At 42.0% G+C, this 19992-nt stretch overlaps 1 protein-coding gene across 5 annotated transcripts in view; it reads right to left on the bottom strand.

The window, feature by feature from the left end:
• AKAP13 (A-kinase anchoring protein 13) overlaps positions 1-19992 on the bottom strand; it is a 339157-nt gene that overhangs the window by 274080 nt on the left and 45085 nt on the right. The window contains exon 3 of one of the 5 annotated variants that reach the window (XM_034783689.1): positions 1526-1610. The exons of 3 other annotated variants lie outside the window; for them this stretch is intronic. In XM_034783689.1, the coding sequence (XP_034639580.1) occupies positions 1526-1536 (11 nt within the window). In that variant the 5' untranslated portion in view covers positions 1537-1610. Of the gene's footprint in view, positions 1-1520; positions 1611-19992 lie in introns of all 5 variants that reach the window. One more of the 5 variants, XM_034783691.1, reaches the window with a different exon arrangement.

The raw sequence follows: 19992 nt of genomic DNA on the forward strand, positions 1-19992 counted from the left end.
GAACAGGTTAGAATCCCCTTCGGTTTAACAAATGCACTTGCTGACGTCTAGGGTGTATGGACGAGTGCTTTGTAGACTTTAGGGTGAGGTATGTTTTACATGCTTACAGCAGTACCTTTGACGAACACATGGAGAATGTAAGGGGAGTACTGCAACAATTATAGAAACATGGAATTAAACTGAAAGCTTCTTAATGTGACCTCTTTAAGAGAGAGGTATGTTACGGGGGAGTGGGGGGGTCTGCTGAAGTTTAGAAGATGGATCCAGTTGACACCATAGCTGTTTGTGCTGTTGCAGAGAAACCACCAAGCACAAGAAGGGAATTTCACAAGCTGCTAGGCTTCCTCTCCTACTATCAAAGGTACAATAGAAAAGCCATCGTATGGCTCATCCAGTCTTTGCTTCATAAATTCTTAGGCCAGAATGGACCACTGTGACAATCTAACCTGACCTCCTGTATAACACAAGCCATAGGATTTCCTTAAAATAATTCCTAGAGCAGATCTTGGGATGTTTTTCTAAATCTTGATTTAAAATTTGTTAGTAACGGAGAATTCACCAAGCCCCTACGTAAATTGTTACAATGGTTCCTTACTCTCATTGTTGAAAGTTTACACCTTATTTCCAATCTGAATTTATCTAACGTCAACTTCCATCCATTGGATCATCTTATACCTTCTCTGCTAGACTGAAAAGTCCATCATTAAATATTTGTTCCAAGGTAGATACTTGTACACTGTAAAAAAGTCACCCCCTAACCTCCTCTTTGTTAAGATAAATAGATTGAGGTCCTTGAGTCTACCAATATAAGGCATGTTTTCTAGTCCTTTAATTATTCTTGTGGTTCTTCTCTGAACCCTCTCCAACTGACCAACATCCTTCTTAAACTTTGGGCACAAATGGACACAGGATTCCAGTAGCAGTTGCACCAATGCCAAATAGGAGGTGAAATAACCTCTCTACTTCTACTTCAAATTCCCCTATTTATGCATCGTAGTACTGCATTAGCTCTTTTGGCCACAATGTCACACGGGGAACTCACGTCCAGCTGATTATCTCAAACGACCCCTGGAATGTGGGGTCTTGTAAAATAGCAGGGGAAATGGCAAATCTACAGGGACAGAGCTAAATTCCCCACCTCCAAGAAAGAGAGAAAGGGAGAGAAATGCATTTCACACTGTGTCAAATGGGGAACTCGGTGAGCTTAACAGTGAGACAGATAATTAACACACCATACTCCACGGATAATGCTGGTATTGCATTCTGTTCCAATAACTTTATGAAATCTCTGTACCTGTTTTGTTGTTCTTCAATGTGATAGTTATGTTGTTTGACTTCTACTTCCAGTCAATTGAAAAAAATTAATTGTAACAAAATAAATCTGTTAAACCAATTTAAGAAATGTGCTTTGATATCAGTATCTTCCTGGGGTATCAGCAGAAAAGTTTGAGAGAGAACATCACAAGAACATGTAATCTCAACTACTTCTATTCATCATTGATCAATAAAAAGTGTTTAACCTTACTGTAACTGCATGCAGCAGCGTGCAGCTTCTTTCAAGACCTCCAAGTCAAGCACAGAGAATCGCAGCAGAAAGCAATATACGGGTCCTGGAAAAGAGAAAATTGGAATCATTTGACGCACCACTGGCATAGAGGGACCTTTAGAATTACGTATACAAAAGTGAGAGACAGAAAACAGTTGAAGTGGGACAAGCAGTTAATTTGAATACAAGCCAGTGATTGGTCCAGGAGGGAGGATGGAAGTCTCCATTAACCTGTGGAGCTTCACATTTCAAAAAGTAGTAACATTCTGAAGGTGGGAGTGAACTAACAGCTCTCTTACCCTTTCCTCCTCCAAGTGACATGCAGATGAGGATGGCAAAGCCCCCCTTTCCATAGATGGTTCAATTATATTGAAGTGAAAGATACATCTTGTTCTAAATGGAACTCCTACAAAGGTTAAATAAACTCGTTTCAGGTGGAAATCCATCTGGAGCAGGAGCACAAGCACATGCTGGCAAGATCCACTCTCCAGGGAACTGAGTAAAGAATGACCAGCGCAGAAGGGGCAGAGGAGAGCCAGCCCAGCTGGAAGAAGCCCTGAGAAGCCTCCTCTATCAGGGTTCTGTGGATTCCCAGCTAGAATGTAAAGCATACTCCTGCATACCCTTCCATAGGCAAATCCCCTGCTCCAGGGTACAACTTGCTTCCCATACTGCACCCAAAGGGATTAATCTGTCCCACTAAGTGCACATGGAAAGAGGACAGTTTAACAAAATAGGGAAGTTGGGTTCTTAACATACAACTCAGAATGGTGAGAGAAGAGAAAGTACAGTTAGTGGTTCCGTTTATTAATGTTCTGTGGGAGATTTTATTAGTTAAAACAAAGTCAGCACCTCAGACCATCACTTGGTCACCACAGCAGGAAAAGTTCCTGTGTACATACAAGTCAACTGAAACTAGAAAGCTCAACAGGTCGTCTCCTGCTATCCAAGGAAGGGGAGCATCGATCTTTGTTCTCTCCTGGCCAGGAAGGCATTTATAAGCAGAGAGAGATAGCTGCCCTCCCTCACACTGAAACAATATTCTTTAGTGGGCTCAGGATTAAAAGTGCATTTATGATCAGTAAAATGACAGTGGTAGAATTAGTGACTGGGAAACTCTTTACCCTGTGTGAATTGGCAAGTGAACACAGAATGCAAAAAGCAAAGACACACATCACAAAATATACCTTGTTCATCTATTCTCACAAATATAGTATGGCTTTAATTATAATGTTGCACAGTAGAACATTTCATTAAATGAATGAAAACCTATTAATAGCAAAAGTTGCAATGCAGTCGCTTATTGAGTCTTTGCTGAGAGGTCAGGAGACTTTTTGTGCAGTTTAGCAAGGTTCTATTGTATAGAAAATGGTATCATTTTACTACCCATGGGAAATAACTGATACTCGGGGAACAATGGTAGAGAATAGAGCTGTTTTTAAAAAGTGTCTTCTTTTTTCAAAATGTAATTGAAATTCCAAAATTCAAAAGTTTTCAACCAGCTCTTGTAGAGAATGTATGCCTCTTTCCATGTTTCTTTGTTGGCAAACCCAGATGGTTCACAAAGAGAGCTTAAAAAAATCTGAAATCCACCCTTGAAATAATTTCCCTCCTGGTTGACAATACAATAGACATTAAAGTGGAAATTAATCCTCTAACATTGTTACTTCTAGTACTGTGCATTTCTATCTGGTGCTCGCTTGCAGAGCCTGCTAGATAAAGAAACACACATCTTAATACTCATTTGGTTCAAAAAGGACGGTGTCTGCAAGATAGGCTGTATCAGATCACACAACAAAACGACTATCACTCAGGGTGAAGTTTTCCCAATATGACATGCAGAGGGTTTAGCCACACTGAAATTCTCTCACATGATGCTAAAAATTCACTCAAATTGTAATGCCACAGCACTGGATGTAAAAAGCCGTTCCTTTGTCAAAATAAAGAAAATCTACATTCCATCCAGTGGATTTTCAGCTGTTATCTTCTCAAAGCCCAAAAATAATAAAGCAACTCTGGAACACCCACACAGCTCTGACAATGCCCCTGGATTTTGACCTGCAACACCTTCTACTAGACCAGTCCTGTGATTCTCTTAAGAACAGATGCTGTCAATCATGTTAAATTGTTGAGTAGTTGTGTGACGTGGAAAGAATATCTATAAGACACTGCAGTAAGAATTTGAAACTAACTTTCACTTGTGGTCAGAGAAAGGACAAACTTAGGTATCCAGAAGTTACAAAAACAAGAAGCTAAGATATAAAACCAGTGCGTCATGTTCATTCCTTGTGTGATGTCCAAATGAGGTCAATTCAGTGACACAACAGGTGAACTTTGCCCATATGTTCAAAAAGCATGAATTATACTCAAAAGGATTTCACAGTGAAAGACACAGAAGCCAAGCAAAGAAGGATAAATTATATAGCAATAAGACAGTTGCAATGCTGAACTGAACAAATCGTATTCACCTTCAGAATCACCAGTTTAATGCATGTGAACACAATTAGGTATTAACTGACCACTGGTTACTATCTAAAGTGTTTCTTGGAGGCTGTTCACCTTGATATCTCAGCACTGTGGTATTTTACAGCACCTACAGTGATGTATAACACAGAAGAATGAGGAAATCTGAGATAGTCAAAGCGTCTATGAAACTAACTGTGATTACTATCTTGGCAAATAGCCTAAGCCAACATAAAGAGGATTTTTCCTTAAGCTTTTGGATTGGCATACTATTTAGAGAGGTCTTCAAGAGTGGCTCATACAGCCCTCTGTGAATTATATTAGGGTTGCATAGGAACCCCAATCAGGATCCTATTGTGCTAGACCCTGGATAAGTATCAGAGAAGACAGTCATGGCCCCAGAGAGCTTGCAACAGGGATCGGCAACCTTTGGCACATGGCCCATCAGGGAAAGCCCCTGGCAGGCCAGGCCGGTTTGTTTACTTGCAGCGTCCACAGGTTCGGCTGATCACGGCTCCCATTGGCCGCGGGTCGCCGCTCCAGGCCAATGGGGGCTGCGGGAAGCAGCGCGGGCCGAGGGACGTGCTAGCCACCACTTCCCACAGCCCCTATTGGCCTGGAGCGGTGAACTGCGGCCAGTGGGAGCTGCGATCGGTGGAAGCTGCGGACGCTGCAGGTAAACAAACCGGCCCGGCCCACCAGGGGCTTTCCCCGACGGGCCACGTGCCAAAGATTGCCAATCCCTGGCTTACAATCTATGTGTGAGACAGAACACACAGTTGAACAGACAAGCAAGGTGATGGTGGTGTTAGTAAAAATGAAATAAACAGTGTTAAACAGAAGTCACAAATTTGCCACCAGCTAATCACCTAAACAGTCTACTTCTGATCTGAGAAATATCTTTGTCCCATCTGGCAAAATATGATCATTGGATGGCAGATCATTCTGTCAGTCAAGTCTAAATGCAACCTTTCATGTTGAGAAGATTGGAGAACACTCTGCCCATATCACTGGTGAATTACTAAAGAGATTGAGGTTTGGGGGGCGGTCATGGGAATTTGCACAATTTTAAAGATACACTTCCAGTGCCAGGATTAGATCTGCACTTTGGGAGGATTGTGAGTTAAAAATGTAATTGCCACCATGTGCTGAAATGTGGGAGTGTGTCCCCCAAAGCCTGACTGCTTAGAATGAGACATCATACATTGCCTTTACAAGTGAACAACAATGTAGTTTAGTACTGTCTTAAGAAAAGTGACTTATACTCTGTTTAAAAAAAAAAAAAAAAAAAAAAGCTTAAAAACAATTTCAGGGCAAAGAGAAAAAACCAACCAGTGACAAGGAAGCACCTATTCTGATTTACAGGTGTCCTGTTGATTTCCCCTAAAGAGTCAAGTAAGCTGAACCATAGGCTTGCCTATCTTTCAGTTAAAACAAAACAAAAAAACCCAAATGAAACAAACATTAACAAAGCCAGAAGCCACATTTTTAAAGTTATTTCTTTTTTTAAAATAAGGAGTTTTTTTCCCTTTGAAAAACGTTATGTATTTTCCGCTTTGTAAGCTTCAATGGTTTTGACAGGTATCTCAGAATCTGTTTGTAATTGTAATAATTAAGCTTTCAACAAATCCAAATGGAGCACAAAATCTGGGCACCAATGAGCTACAAGATAAACAATTAATTATTTTGAACTGTTTGTTGCAGCTGGGACCTCATAATAACCAAGACACCCAAATGAGGCCACTCCCACAGCAATGACTCCCTTCAAAAACCACAACCACCCCCACTTTACAATTTAGTATCAAATTAAACCAATGAAAATGTTGCCTGCCCTCACTACATCCCCAAACTGCTGTCCCGTCTACAAGATTTTGAACAGATTTTTTTGCCCCCTTCTCTGATGGCTGAATTTGCATGCACATATTTATACACCACCATCACATATATGCATAGCCTTTCTGGTTACAGAATATCCTCTTCAGTTTGTACTGGTCCTTCAGAAGATAAAACCAGCTCGTGGAAGGCTTTTGGAAGTCTGTCCCACTGTTTAGACAGAATTAGAAATGTGGCCCAATTTCTGTGCACAACCAGAATATTCAGAAATATATATTAATGAGAGCAGGATTGAGCCCAGAGACTCAGTCCTTGCTTTTACTGGAATGTGTCACAACCTTCATACTACATGAGTATTATTAATATTTTTGTTTGTTAAAAAAAGTAAGCTCTTGGAGAACCATCTCAGGGTCTGTATCACCATATTCTAGTGTATTTGGGGGACAGTAAGAGTAATCGCTGAATGAGTTTGGGGGAGGGAGGAGAGCAAGGAATGCATAGTAGGATGCATTGCAGGAGTGAATTGTTCCCAGTTTGGAGTTTAGTATGAGAATTTTGAACAGAGAACTTTTTATGGATTTTAAAAATACTGATTGATGATGTGCACTAATATTATAAGCTTCATACAGACTCAGTTTCCATCTCCAGCCAAAGAACTGTATTTTTTTTTTTAGGCAAATAATTCCAAGCAACATCAAGTGGCTATGATGATTCGAGCCTTCAACCCTCTCCTCAAAAGAGGGACACCATGGATCCTCCTTCTGTGTGTTAGCGTTTCCCTTCCAAGAGGCACAGCCTCTGTCTGTTAGTACAAGACACAAAGGATGATGTCTTTTCTATGATGACATTCGGACTATAATCTAAACAAGTTATCCCCTCTGTTAACATGGGCCAGAGCCCAAAATAAACCCTCACCCGCAGACCAGGAAATGTGCAGGAAGTGCAAAGAACAGCAAGCTGAGCACTACAGGAACACCGTCGTTACTAACCCACAGGCTGAGGCGCTGTTGATGGAGCATCTCAATGCTTATTTTACACATGTAAACCCTGTGCTCCATCCTAAAAGGATGGGTTTCTCTCCCTAGCTTGTGAGCACGTATTCACAAGTGGTCTTGCAAGAGGCAAAGTTTCAAGTGCACAACGCTTTGGGAAAAGCAAATACCATGCCTTCTTTGAATGGATTTACTCCTATAAGCAGGTGTCCTTGGGCAAGAGGATTTTGTTGCTACTGGATGTGGTATTTTTCAGAGCAGAGAAGTAAATGTAAACAGAACCTAAACCTATTGCAACTCATTATTCCTAGGAAAGAAGCAGCTGACCCTGGAGAAAACTCCAAAATGGACCATAATACAGCAGCCCACCTGCCCTGCAATCCAGGGCGTTTAGAGCCCATCACCTTCATGCCCTTTTCTCTGTGTTAGCTTCTTAAGGGGAACATTTCAATCCCAATTTTGTTTTGTCCCCAGTATTTCTAGATGGGTTGTCCTAGGTACGCAAGGCTCTACACCTCCATCTATATAACCATGACCTGCCAGCAGCTATATTCCAGTGGAACAGCTAGCTAGAATGATGAGGGTAGCAAGCACAGAGAATTGCGCTTTCTCAGCAGCTGGCCTATGACTGCAGAACTGTCTCCTGGGGATGGCAGAATGACCAAGAATCTCACCTCCTTCAGAACTAAATGCAAAATTCACAGAACAGATGGTCCAGTGGTTAGAGCAGCTACACCACTGTAGCATTTCAGTGTAGACACTTACTACAGAAGCTAGAGAGGTTCTCCCATAGCTGTAGTTAACCCACCTCCCCGAGAGGCAGTAGCTAGATGGCCAGCTAGTACAGTCTACGCCAAAGGTTAGGTCGGTTTACCTACGTCTCTCAGGGGTGCAAGGTTTTCTCACCTCTGAGAGATGTAGCTACGCGGATGTAACTTTTCAGTGTAGACCAGGACAGAGTCTCTCTGTGTCTCAGTTCCCATTTGCAAAATGGGGATAGTAGCACTTCCCTACCTCACAGGGGTGTTGTGAAAAAAAACACATTACAGATTGCGAGGTGCTCAAATATGGCAGTAATTGGGGTCATAGAAGTAATTAAATTAGAACTCATTTATTTAACTTGACTTTTCCACAAAACAACAAAATCGGTCACACACACAGAAAATATGTGGGAAGGAAGGGAAATATAAAATTAAAAAAATCAGATACCACAGCGATGAGTATGGAACAAAAGTTTAGCCATATCAGCTATTCATTAAAATGGATTCAATTGTACAGGATAAAACAAGGAAATAAACACTGCCTCAGTGATAGAGTTTATATTTTATATGGATATGAGATTCTTAACCTCAAAGAGCAAATTCCCCACCCCCTCAAATTATCATTTCTATGCCTAGAGGCTCCAACCAAGAGTGAGGCCGCATTGTGCTAGACACTTTGCCTATATATAGTAAGAGTCCCTATGTCACAGAGTTTACAGATTAAACAGACAAACTTTAAGAAGGGAAATGGAGACACGGAAAGGTGAAGTGAAGTGACTTGCCTAAAGTCTCGAGCAGAGGGGTGGAAACAGAACCCTGATCCTAAAGTCTCGAGCTGATCTGATCAGATTTGCCAAACTGAACACCAAGTAGGCAACCTTGGAATTAAATTGCTTCACTGCTCAAAACAACATGTCACCGAGGGGACGTAGTATTTTAACATAATTACATTAATTAGGAGATCTATATAATGTTCCTAAACCAATAATGAAAGAGGAGGTCTAATGATGCAACAAAAAACTCCAACTGAATCTCAGATTACATACTGGGTTGCACAACAGCTCAAACAACTAAACACTGAGGCAGCTAGTAGAAATTTTACATACTACAGATCATTTTTCCCCCACACGTTGATACTTTCCCACAACAACCACCTGATGTTAAACAAGCTATACCCTAGCCAAATATACCCCTCTTCCATTCCATCAGGAGCTAAGGGGTAAACATCATAGAATTAAAGTGTTTTAGCAGCGCTGCCATCAGCATCACCTAAAACAGAAAAAGCATCAAAATGGAAAAAAAGCATCACCGTGAGGCCGATCTGTGCCAAAATCTTCTCCAAATTCAATAATATATGCGGCAAGCCAGTCCTAGCTGCACTGCTCTCTTCTCCCAAGGGTGGAGAACTGCCCTTTTCAGCGAACAGCAAGAGGAGTCGTGTACACAGAAAAAGACCCCATTCCCAACAGATCATTAAATTGGTTTCACTGGGGTTAAGTTTACAAAAGTCACCGCAGTTGTACTGTGCTGTATGTTTTAACTCCCAGCTGGACCCTGATCCAGAGGCAATGTCAGCATAGGGTCAGTTTATACTGGAGTCATTCATAAACCACATTCACAAGGCCTGGGGTTCTTTAGACATTGGTTGGATATTTGCAGCTAGGTTGGGATTGTGGAGAGGAGAGGTGGTCATGCCCAGAAGACTTCTACAAGGAGAGTTCTTTATTTTGTTGTTTCACTTCCTTCATTAAAACACTGCCAAACAGTAATGCTTTTTTAAAACTATGACATTATTTTGAAAGTGAAAAGGCATTTCATTCCAAATTCCTCTTTTTATGGTTGTTCAGCATTTTTAGTTACATTTTATACGCCAATAACTAAAAGTATCAGATTAGCAGTATTATTTTACCTTCCCTTTGTAAAGGGCTCAGAGATCTACAGATGAAAAGTGCTACACTGGTGTAAGAGCTAAGAAGTATTATTTAGATTTAGAAAAGAGGCCAGCCAATGCTATGGAAAATCAAGGTGTGCATAATCAATTAGAAAACAAGTATGATTAGCTGAGGGGGAACAGTATCCATTTGCAAATTGTTTATTTACTAATACTTGCTAGTGATTGTTCATATGTTTGGTTTAATCGGGCATGGCAAAAGCCTCAATTTGATGTTCTGTAGTATCTGGAAATATACTTTGAAAAGCAATACCATACATTTTATTTTTTTCCTCAATAACAATGCTCATCCATTATGGAAACAACATATTAATATCGCTCATTCACTTGGAAAACAAACTGTTCAAAATTCTCATACTAAACTCCAAACTGGGAACAATTCACTCCTGCAATGCATCCTACTATGCATTCCTTGCTCTCCTCCCTCCCCCGAACTCATTCAGTGATTACTTTTCCAAGGTAGCATTCAATAAGACCTCCACATTCCATGAATCACAAGAGAACTTGATACTATGACAAGGTTAATGTTGAAAAATGGGGCAGAGCAAGACAACTAGGAGGGGAGAAAAATTCCATTTGGCTTTCAGAGGTAAAAGGAGAGTTTGGGTTGTGTTTTGTTTCCTTGTTTTAAATAAAGTCTCTAGCCCTTCTTTGAGCAGAAAAGTCAGTTTGTTCCTGGTTACATTAACATATGCAATGCAAGTTTAATATGCGTGTTGGAACACTCAATTCTTATCTTTCCAAGACCTTGGAAAACATTCTGTCCCAAGAAGCAGGCACTTTTATTATAAAAGTCAGAGTTGTTCACTGCGCAAATATCACTGAGCTCACAGCAGCAAAAGCCAGAGAGTTCATTTGTACTTTGCTTCATTTATCTACAGAATCATTTCTGTAGTAGAAGTAGAACTTATCTCTGGCTATTGTTGTTACAAATCTGGTGCGGGCTTAACCACAGTAGGTCAAATAATTTACAATGTTGTTGCAGAAGGGTGGAAGTTAACACACTGCCATTGTAGAGCATCTTTTACCTGAGGAGCTTAAGCCCCGCACTGGCACTTCTTGATGGGCTTCCTACTTCGATTTGCTTCTGATTAATATTTTTGAGAGAAACAAGGTTAGCAGTAGGCAATCTATAGCAGGTGTGCCAAAGGCGGCACGTGAGCTGATTTTCAGTGGCACTCACACTGCCCGGGTCCTGGCCACCGGTCCGGGGGGGCTCTGCATTTTAAATTTAATTTTAAATGAAGCTTCTTAAACATTTTTAAAACCTTATTTACTTTACATACAACAATAGTTTAGTTATATATTATAGACTTATAGAAAGAGACCTTCTAAAAACGTTAAAATATATTACTGGCATGCAAAACCTTAAATTAGAGTGAATAAAAGACGACTTGGCACACCACTTCTGAAAAGTGGCTGACCCCTGAACTAGGTCAATGCAGCGGGCAGCATTGTTTTCACCCAGTCACTTTCCTGCTCCTCCAAAGGGAGACAGGAAGGATGCAACAATAATATCTTTAAGGAGATGCCTCAATGATGCAGTGCAATGGTTTTCAACCTATGGTTCACGGACCCCTGGGGGTCGACAGACTATGTCTAAGATTTCCAAAGGGGTCTACACCTCCATTTGAAATTTGTTATGGGTCCGCGAATGAAAAAAAGGTTGAAAACCACTGATGTAGTGTATCACATGTAAACAACTAAAAGGATTTGTTAAATAGGATTAGTAAGTCACAGTGAGAGCCAGAGCGCACCCAACAACACAGAGCCACAAATGCCATGTACTTGAATGGCTCTAAGGGGAGGAAAAACAGGCTCAGGTTGCAAGTGAAATTAAAATGATTCCTAAGAGAGTTAGCGTATGGATGTAATTCACTTGTGCCTGGAGGCAGACATCAGCCTCACACTAGGTATCAGAACCTGCCACTGCTTTGCATTCTGGGGTAACAACAATTCAGGCAGCATCATTAAATCCTAGTTGCATCAGGAGACTCCTCCTGTCAAGTTTACAAGAAGACAAGGAGTGACATGAACGGGACTTTGAAAAGTGTGTCCCCCACTATACCAAAGCCAAGACTTACTGTGCGACACAAAACCAACTACACAACTTCACCAGCACTGTAAGATGTAGCGGGAAGAAAAACATCCCGAAAGCAAGTAAATCAATCTGAGTACTTTGCTGGCCATCAAGCCTACAGCAAGAATACTGTTGAACTACACAACACAGTAACGTATACCTTTGTGCCTCCCTTCGTGGCCTTGTGGTAGCCCCTCTTCCTAACCATCCCTTGAAGTCAGAAATCTTTGGTTAAAGCAAAGTGAAAGTCTTATTTCTAAAGGATGAGCACAGATTCAAGCGGGTGCTCAAGTAATTTGGTGAACTACCCAAGATACATAGGGTTCAAATGTTATAACATGGAACAACAGATGCACCTTCACTCATTGCACCTGTCAACTGTATTTTTGTATAATATGGCCCTCTCTCAGTGGGGCCTCTAGGCACTATTGTAACACAATAATATTGTATGAACTACCTGCATTTCCACGTGGGTATTGGGCAAGTGAAGGCACCACTACTCATCTAGACTAATACCCACAGGCAGTCACGTGTTGCAACCGGGTTTGTAAATGGGACCTCAAATCTCTTGGATCTTCCCTCTACCAGTTCCTATAACTGCCAATAATCTTCCACCCCCATCCCCCGCATCTCTCAGCATTGCCATAAACAATCTAACATTAAGGCAAAAGCGGAGGGGTGGAAGGAGAAAACAGCGCTTTGAAACACAAAACCTACAGGATATTTGTATTTGAACGGCCTCCCTGAAGTCAAGGGGAGGACTCACATGGTTAGTTAAGCACATACAGTCTGTTACAGGATCAGGGCCTTCGACAATATGCACTCCAGGGCCGGGAATGGGGTTTGCTCTATATTTGTAAAGGCCTTTGGGTATCTGCAGCCCTATATGGATCATTTTATACCAACATAGTAACAAGTATGTTCTAAGCCTACTGTGCGTGCACACATCTCTCCACACATCAGTAGGCAACAGGATTCAAACACAAGACCGGCTCCCACAAGAGCACAGAACTTCTTACCGGAGACCCAAAAGAGCAGCTCCACCAACAAAACCACACTGCTGCAGCTCACCTCCAGGCCTTCCGTGTTACCCTGGGAGACAGATGTTCTCTCTGGTTTCATTTCAGAAAAGTATCCAGATGTAAGTGCCTTGTCATGGACTAAAAATTGGGGGTAATGGCCTGGTTTTCTGAGGTACAGAATATCCATTGAAGTCAATAGGAGCTGCAGGTGCCCAGGACCTTCGGAAAGCCAGGCTATACGATTTTAAATGAGGGTTTTGCCTTATATTGGTCTCATGTATATCAGATGATTCCATTCTCCCTCATTCCCCCGTCACCTGCTGATGCTTGAGTTGCCTTTTCTGGAGATAATGATTCTGATAGGAAATGTTGACCAGTAAGATACATTTTTTCTAATGCCCACATTTCTCCCATCTTCTCCAAGTGCCCCTGGCATTAGACATTAGCAGCACTTCTAAATCTGGACGTCTTCCTAAGCAGCGGACATCTTATGCTGTGTAGCATTTCTCTTGTTTACTAACCAGCACTTCCAAACATCCCTAATATTACAGCTTGTCCTGCTGCCATAGCAGTTTATAAACTGCATGGCAGCACATTCAGGATTATACACCTGGGCACAATCCTACAGCCTGAAATAAACCCTGACACAGAGAGATCCGTTCATCACGGATACTCACATGTAGGATATCACAGTGTTCCAGGAAGCAATGTGCCTCATGCCTCAGGAATTACCACTTTTAGAGGCACAAAACGTAGTATTTCTAGGAATGGTAAATTGAAGCTTACAGAAGGTGGTATAATTCAACACGGGCCCACAGGTCTGCGAACACAGGCAGAGTGGGTTAAGGGAGTGTTTCTGAAGAGTTAAAACGTTTTCCAGTTTCACCTCACCTGTTCCCTAGTGTATGCAACATGCGTATTTGTTATCAAGAGACATGTTGAACAAGTGCAGGTAGAAGGAGTAAGCAGACAGCAGGAGTTAGCAAGAGCAGAGATAACCCACAATATGCCTGGTGAGCAAGTTTTAGAAGAATAGAAAAACCACTTCCTTAATTATATAAGTTTATGGGCAATTTTTATTAAAAGCTACATTCTTACAAGGATTATTTTTAGAATTAATAGTCGGCTTTAAGAGAACAATAAATCCCAGGGCCTTCAGAGTCACCATTAAAATGCCCAAGCTCTCAGATTTAAACTACTTACAGTAGGGAAGGTTAAGGGACTAGCTGTGCTCCTCTTCCACTAACCTGGGAACAGGCAGCCAGGGAGAGAAGAGAAAAAAAAGCAGGGGGGCAAGAGAAGCAACACTGCTTCATCTGTAAATTAAAAGAAACTACTCCCCTCTTCTACAGGCCATTTCATCTGCAGGCTGCCAGTAATGGATCCCTTGAGAATTTCAGGTGGGGAATAAGCAACAGAAGCAGATTAACTCCTAAGCAACAAGGATCCTATTTTCATTTAAATGTCCTAAGCGATTAAAAGGAAGGTGAGAGGGAAGGAAGGAAGGGACCAAAAAACAAACCCAAGAAATGGTTTCTACACAGAAAGTTTTTTCCAAACCGTTTCTAGGAAGGGCCCACCTCTCCTTATGTTGGTTTTGTTTGTGGGGGTTTTATTGGGGGTGGGGGGGAAGGAGGCTAAAAAGGAGATTTTGATTAATAGCTTTTAGGGGCAGAAGGGACAATTATGATCATCTAAATTATGATCACTTAGTTTGACCTCCTGTACAGCACAAGCCAGAGAATTTAATAATAATTCCACCCCGCAATTCCAGACTCAAAATAACTACCAGCTGAGGTCTGTCTATGAATGCTCACACCTGCAATGGAAGATTGGGCTTTGCCTCCAGTAGCCCTGATGTGTATCTTGCCTTCGGTAATTTTTCAACAGCTTGAAGTGAGTATTTCTTCCTTTGCAATCTCCATCTCAAGCAAAAGGAAAAGAGTGAAGGTGCTATGGCTGGAAAAGATAGCTTGGGACCAAGAAAGATCAACTCCCATTTGGTTGCCAGCACACTCTCTGTCTCACTGAGTCCAATTCTTTTTGAGCTACACTGATCAGTCGGGGTCAGTGCATCTTGCGGGAGAGAGAGACTGCATGTGCGCGTGCGTGCGTCCACACTCCAGGGATGCACGGGAAAGTTTTAAACTAGGCAGCACAGCCAGACCACCACCAGCACTTCAACTCTCTCTTGACCTACTGAGAAAGTATGTACATATCTACGGGGAGCAAAGAGCAAATTTGCTTTAAGCTTTGCATGCCTCACCTCTGATCCCTGTCCCCAGCTCCCACCTCTGCCATTCCTTAAACAATGGAGGAAATGAACTACAAAACGTTAACAGAATGCAAAGGGCCAGACTTAAACCAACAAAAACAAGGAAATTGCAAGTTAAGCCTCTCGCTCTGCCCTTGATTCACCTTGCTGCATTTAGCTCCTGCTCTTCTCCAAGACGCTTCCATCCTTATATACACAAGAGCAATAAGGCAAAGCACTGAGAATGGCAATGTCTAACCTGGATTATGCTTGTTGTTATTCATTAAAGTGTGTGTTTTAATGTAGGCACATTTTCCTGATTGGGGCTTCACAAATGCAGCCAATATATTTTATTATCCTCCTCCTCTTGTGAGATTTGCAGTTATTTTAGGAAGTATTTCACTTACATTGTAAAGGGCAGCCATTGTGTTCCCCCTTGGCAGCTATTTCATTGCTCATGCTAGAATGTAGCTTTATTCATACAACTGTTCAATCATTCTGTTGTATTCCTCTCTGTCCTTGAGCCGATGGAAACACTAGCCCAACAGAACCCTAACGGAAGTGTCAATTTTCTTAGCTGCCTGAATTGGTAATAATAATACTTGCTTTCACTAGCAACATAAGGCTCCTTTTCACCCTGTTCTCCCCCACCACCCTAATTACAGATCCTAATTGGAATGCAACACACCTAAGGCCCAATCCTGCTCACACTGAAAGCAACAGGAGCAAGATGCCTCTGGATCGGTCCCTTAACAAAGGGCCATGGAAGTACATGTTCAGTGTCCAAGTGAGGAGTTGCACTCAATACTGTGAAGCGCTGACCACTTTCTTGAATTAGGGCCAAAGCACTTAAGCATATGCTTGGAGTTAAGGGGAGGACTCCTATGCCTACAGTATGTGCTCTAGTGCTTTGCTGGATCGGGCCCAGGGTGCTCAGCACTTTGAAGGATTGAGCCTCAAAGCAAGGGAGAGGGACGTGGGAAATGCTTGGTAGAAGCACAGCTCATTCTATAGCATCTTCTGGTTTCGAGGAGTTTATGGGAAACTTATCTTCAGTTTTGTCCTGCACAGGGTTCACTGCACCCATGCAGGCTGTGCCTCAGAAAAGACTCAAACTGGGTGCACTGAGTTGTACGTAGTTTTGATGTGAAATCAGCCACAGTTTGCTAGAAGCTGAGAACCAAGTTGTAACAACGCAGGTAAGCTCAGCGTTCGAAGTAAAGCAAGGATCTGGAAAACTTTCACAGGGGGGCAAATTTTTTTGTTTTTTTCTTGATTTATTATTTTAATGCAAGAATAACTTACACAGTAAATTGAAATGCAAAAAAAAAAAAAAAAAAAAAAAAAAGAAAAAGACTCCTTAGTAATATTTCCATTTAAGAACATCAGGAATACGATGCAACAAAATGTCTTGATGCTGCATCTTTTACAACACCAGCATTTGAAATCTTCTCATGGAACAACGATGCATCTCTAGCAAACATTGTAAGAGGCACTAGCCTGCCCACATTAAAAACCACAGGGCATTAATACCACAGGCTTAGCAATTAACAGAAGAAAAGTTAATATACAGGAATTGGCTTTATAAACTTCCAAAGTCCAAATGTCACTGTCCCTCTTCCAAATTCAAAACACCATACCTCCAATCCTCAACACTGAAGCAGTAAGAAGAGAACTTTCCTGGAAGTGGAAATCTCTGCAGCAAAAATGCCAATAAGAGAGAAGGTTTAAGGGTTGTTTTATTTTATTTTGTTGGTCTCTTAAATCTCAGTACAAACACATCTACTGGCTTCTTGTTTCCAACAAGCTTCAATGGCAACAATACAAGCAACTGATTAGAACAAGCCATGCTATTTGTTTGGTGGCTCAAATGTCTCCATTCTGAGCCCTGACCTTAAAAACGACTTTCTTTGACTCAACATTTCAAAAGAGAGGGAAGGGGGCAGAGATAGAAATAAAGATGAACTTCACATTCCAACATCTTAAGTAAATAGAAATACTAAATGGTGTACATCTATCTTCCACTGACAAGAAGGGCTGGAATGTAAATTGAAAAAGCACAGAATTGACATTAAAAAAAACACAAGAGAAATCCAAACCCTCTGGCTTTGGAGTTATGTTTTTTTGTTTTGTTTACACTGCATGTATTAAATACAATGTGCAAAGGGTGACATTCCAGATTGTTCTCATATATAGAATATAGTTTTCCATATATCTGTACAATGGTTAGCTGTAAATAAATGCTTAAATTGTGCATCAGACGTGTTCTGTACATTGCAAACAAAATTAGAAGAGAAATATGGACTAGGTATAGAACTTTAGAAATAGGTTTTGATCTTGCTTTGTTTGATTATGTAATATTATCAATTAAAACCAACAGACTCTCATTCTGGTTATGTGTAAGTGGGTTACTATATAGGGACTTCTCCAAGTTTTAGGGTATGATGGAGTGAAAAGGCCATCAAATGATCCAAAGTTTCAGTTCAAAAATATTATTTTATCTTTTCTTATAAAGTGTATTTTAAATGGTTTGTTTTTGCATCATCATAACAAATGGGGGGTTGACTAGGGTTACCATATTTCAACACTGAAAAAATAGGACACTCCACAGGCCCCGGCCCCGCCCCAACTCCACCCCTTCCCCGCCCCCATTCCAACCCCTTCCCCAAAGTCCCCCCCAACTCCGCCTGAGCACCCCGCATTCCTCCTGCCCCCTGGGCTCCGGCTGCTGCTGCGCTGGGGAAGTGAAACCAGTAGCGCTCGGGCAAAAGACGCTCAGGGGACCCCAAGTGCGAGTGGCTGCAGCAAAACTAACAACTCCCCCGATCTGCGGAGGCACAGAGGCGGTGGACGGCATCCGAGCACACAGCCGCCTCCTCCCCGGGCTCCGGCTGCTGCTGCTGCACTGGGGAAGTTGCTTTGGCCCCAGCGCGCGGTGGAGAGCGGCGGGAGCCGGGAAAGTTGGAGACCGGGGAGGAGGCGGCTGCGTGCTTGGATTCCGCCCGCCGCCTCTGTGCCATGGCAAATCGGCAGATCACGGGAGTTGTAAGTTTTGCTGCAGCTACTCACACTTGGGGTCCCCTTATCATGCCTCCCTATTTTCCCAGACATGTTCGGCTTTTTGAAAATTCCTCCCGGACGGGGATTTGAGGACCAAAAAGCCGGACATGTCCGGGAAAATCCAGACGTATGGTAACTCTAGGGTTGAGAAAAGAGAACATGAAGGAAGTAGAAAAATTTAAGAGGATCATCTTTCACCTTTCAATTTCATGCCTCAAGCGTGGGGAAGAAAAACTGGTCAATTATTACTTGGTAACATCTTTGGGTTTAGGGGTTGCACTCTCCTCCTTCTGAAAGAATTTGGTGGGGCCTTTTGTGAGAGTTTCTTTTCCCTATATACTTGCTCTCCTCTCGGACTACCTATTTCCAAATACTTCTAAAGTTGCACTTGAAATCTTCCCTCTTGTAATTGTATCTTGTTTTCCTAGGCACATCTCCCACTTGAGTTATTAGAAACAAGTTTTCCATCACAAACTGCTGAAGACATCCTTTATTATTGCTACTAGTCACCCAGGAGCTGAGGCATGGACATTTTATTCATAGCAGGGTATGTGCAGAAGGAGAATAATGGATAGGAGGGTCGAGGGGTGAGAGAGAATGGTCAGGTTTTAACTTGCTGTGCAAGTTATCTTCAGCTTTCCATACAGACTTGTGGTAAGCAGGGTGGATAAAAATCAATTATTTAAAAAAAAAATCAAATTTTTTAATTTAAATTGGATTTTTTTTTGATAAAATACTTTTTGAGGAAAAAAAGATAGCTTTAATTATGATACATTATAGCTCAAAGATATCTCATCATGAAATAGGGATTATAAATTCTAATTCTAAGTATGAGAATATATTCATGTAATGTTTAAGAAAAGTTTTGTAAATGAGTTCCAATAGTTCATGGATTAGGGACCCAATCTTATGGGGTTCCAGGGGCTTCTGTATGGATTATTTAGGTTAATCTTTCTATCTACCCAATGGGACTCAGTGCTCAGTCTAGACCAGTGTTTCCCAAACTTGGGACGCTGCTTGTTTAGGGAAAGCCCGTCGGGCCGGTTTGTTTACCTGCCGGGTCCGCAGGTCCAGCCGATCGCGGCTCCCACTGGCCGCGGTTCGCTGCTCCAGGCCAATGGGGGCTGCTGGAAGCGGCGGCCAGTACGTCCCTCAGCCCGCGCCGCTTCCTGCTGCCCCCATTGGCCAGGAACAGCGAACCACGGCCAGTGGGAGCCGCGATCGGCCGGACCTGCGGACGCGGCAGGTAAACAAACCGGCCCGACCCGACAGGGGCTTTCTCTACACAAGCAGCATCCCAAATTTGGGAAACACTGGTCTAGACGATACCATCAGAGATGCTTAGTTTTGCAGTTCTCAAACTGTGGATTTGTGTCTTCAGAGATAACATGCTTGTTAAAAGCAAAACTGTTTTTAAATAAATAAATAGAGGTGAGGAATAACAGACATCAACCCTATTGTCCCTCTGCAAATTTGTACACACCGAGTCAATCCCTTATCTCTCGCTAAAAGTGTAAAGTTTCAAAAAGTTAAATGAAAAGAAGATTGTTGGGGGCGGAATAGATCTGGACAAAGAGAAGAAGTCTGGAGATAAATGTGAGAAGGGAGGGACAGGAAGTAGAAACAAAAGTGAAACTGGATGAGCAGCATATTCCAGAAGTCTTGAGATCTTTCTGAGTGTAGCCTTCATTCATTTGAGATCTACCACACCATTCTCTCACTAGAAGGGAAAACCTATAATGGCAGCAGGCCGTAAAAGAGCCCCAGTTTGGGAATATTTTAATGAAGTTCCTCTACCTGTGTGTAAGACAGGCATGCATGCAAAATGCAAACAGTGCAATAAAGAAATGCAAGGCCTGGTTGCCCCAATGAAACAACATCATGAGAAGTGTTCCTTCTCAGGAGCAAGTTGCATTGAAGGTGATGAAAGGAACATGTCTGAACATGCAGGATCTTCAGGTTGGTAAACTTTTATTTCACACTTCTTTCTTAAGGACTGCCTGTCTTCCTTCTGGACTATTCTTGAATTC

Source organism: Trachemys scripta, chromosome 10 (genome assembly GCF_013100865.1).
Source record: "Trachemys scripta elegans isolate TJP31775 chromosome 10, CAS_Tse_1.0, whole genome shotgun sequence".
NCBI lineage: Eukaryota > Metazoa > Chordata > Testudines > Emydidae > Trachemys > Trachemys scripta.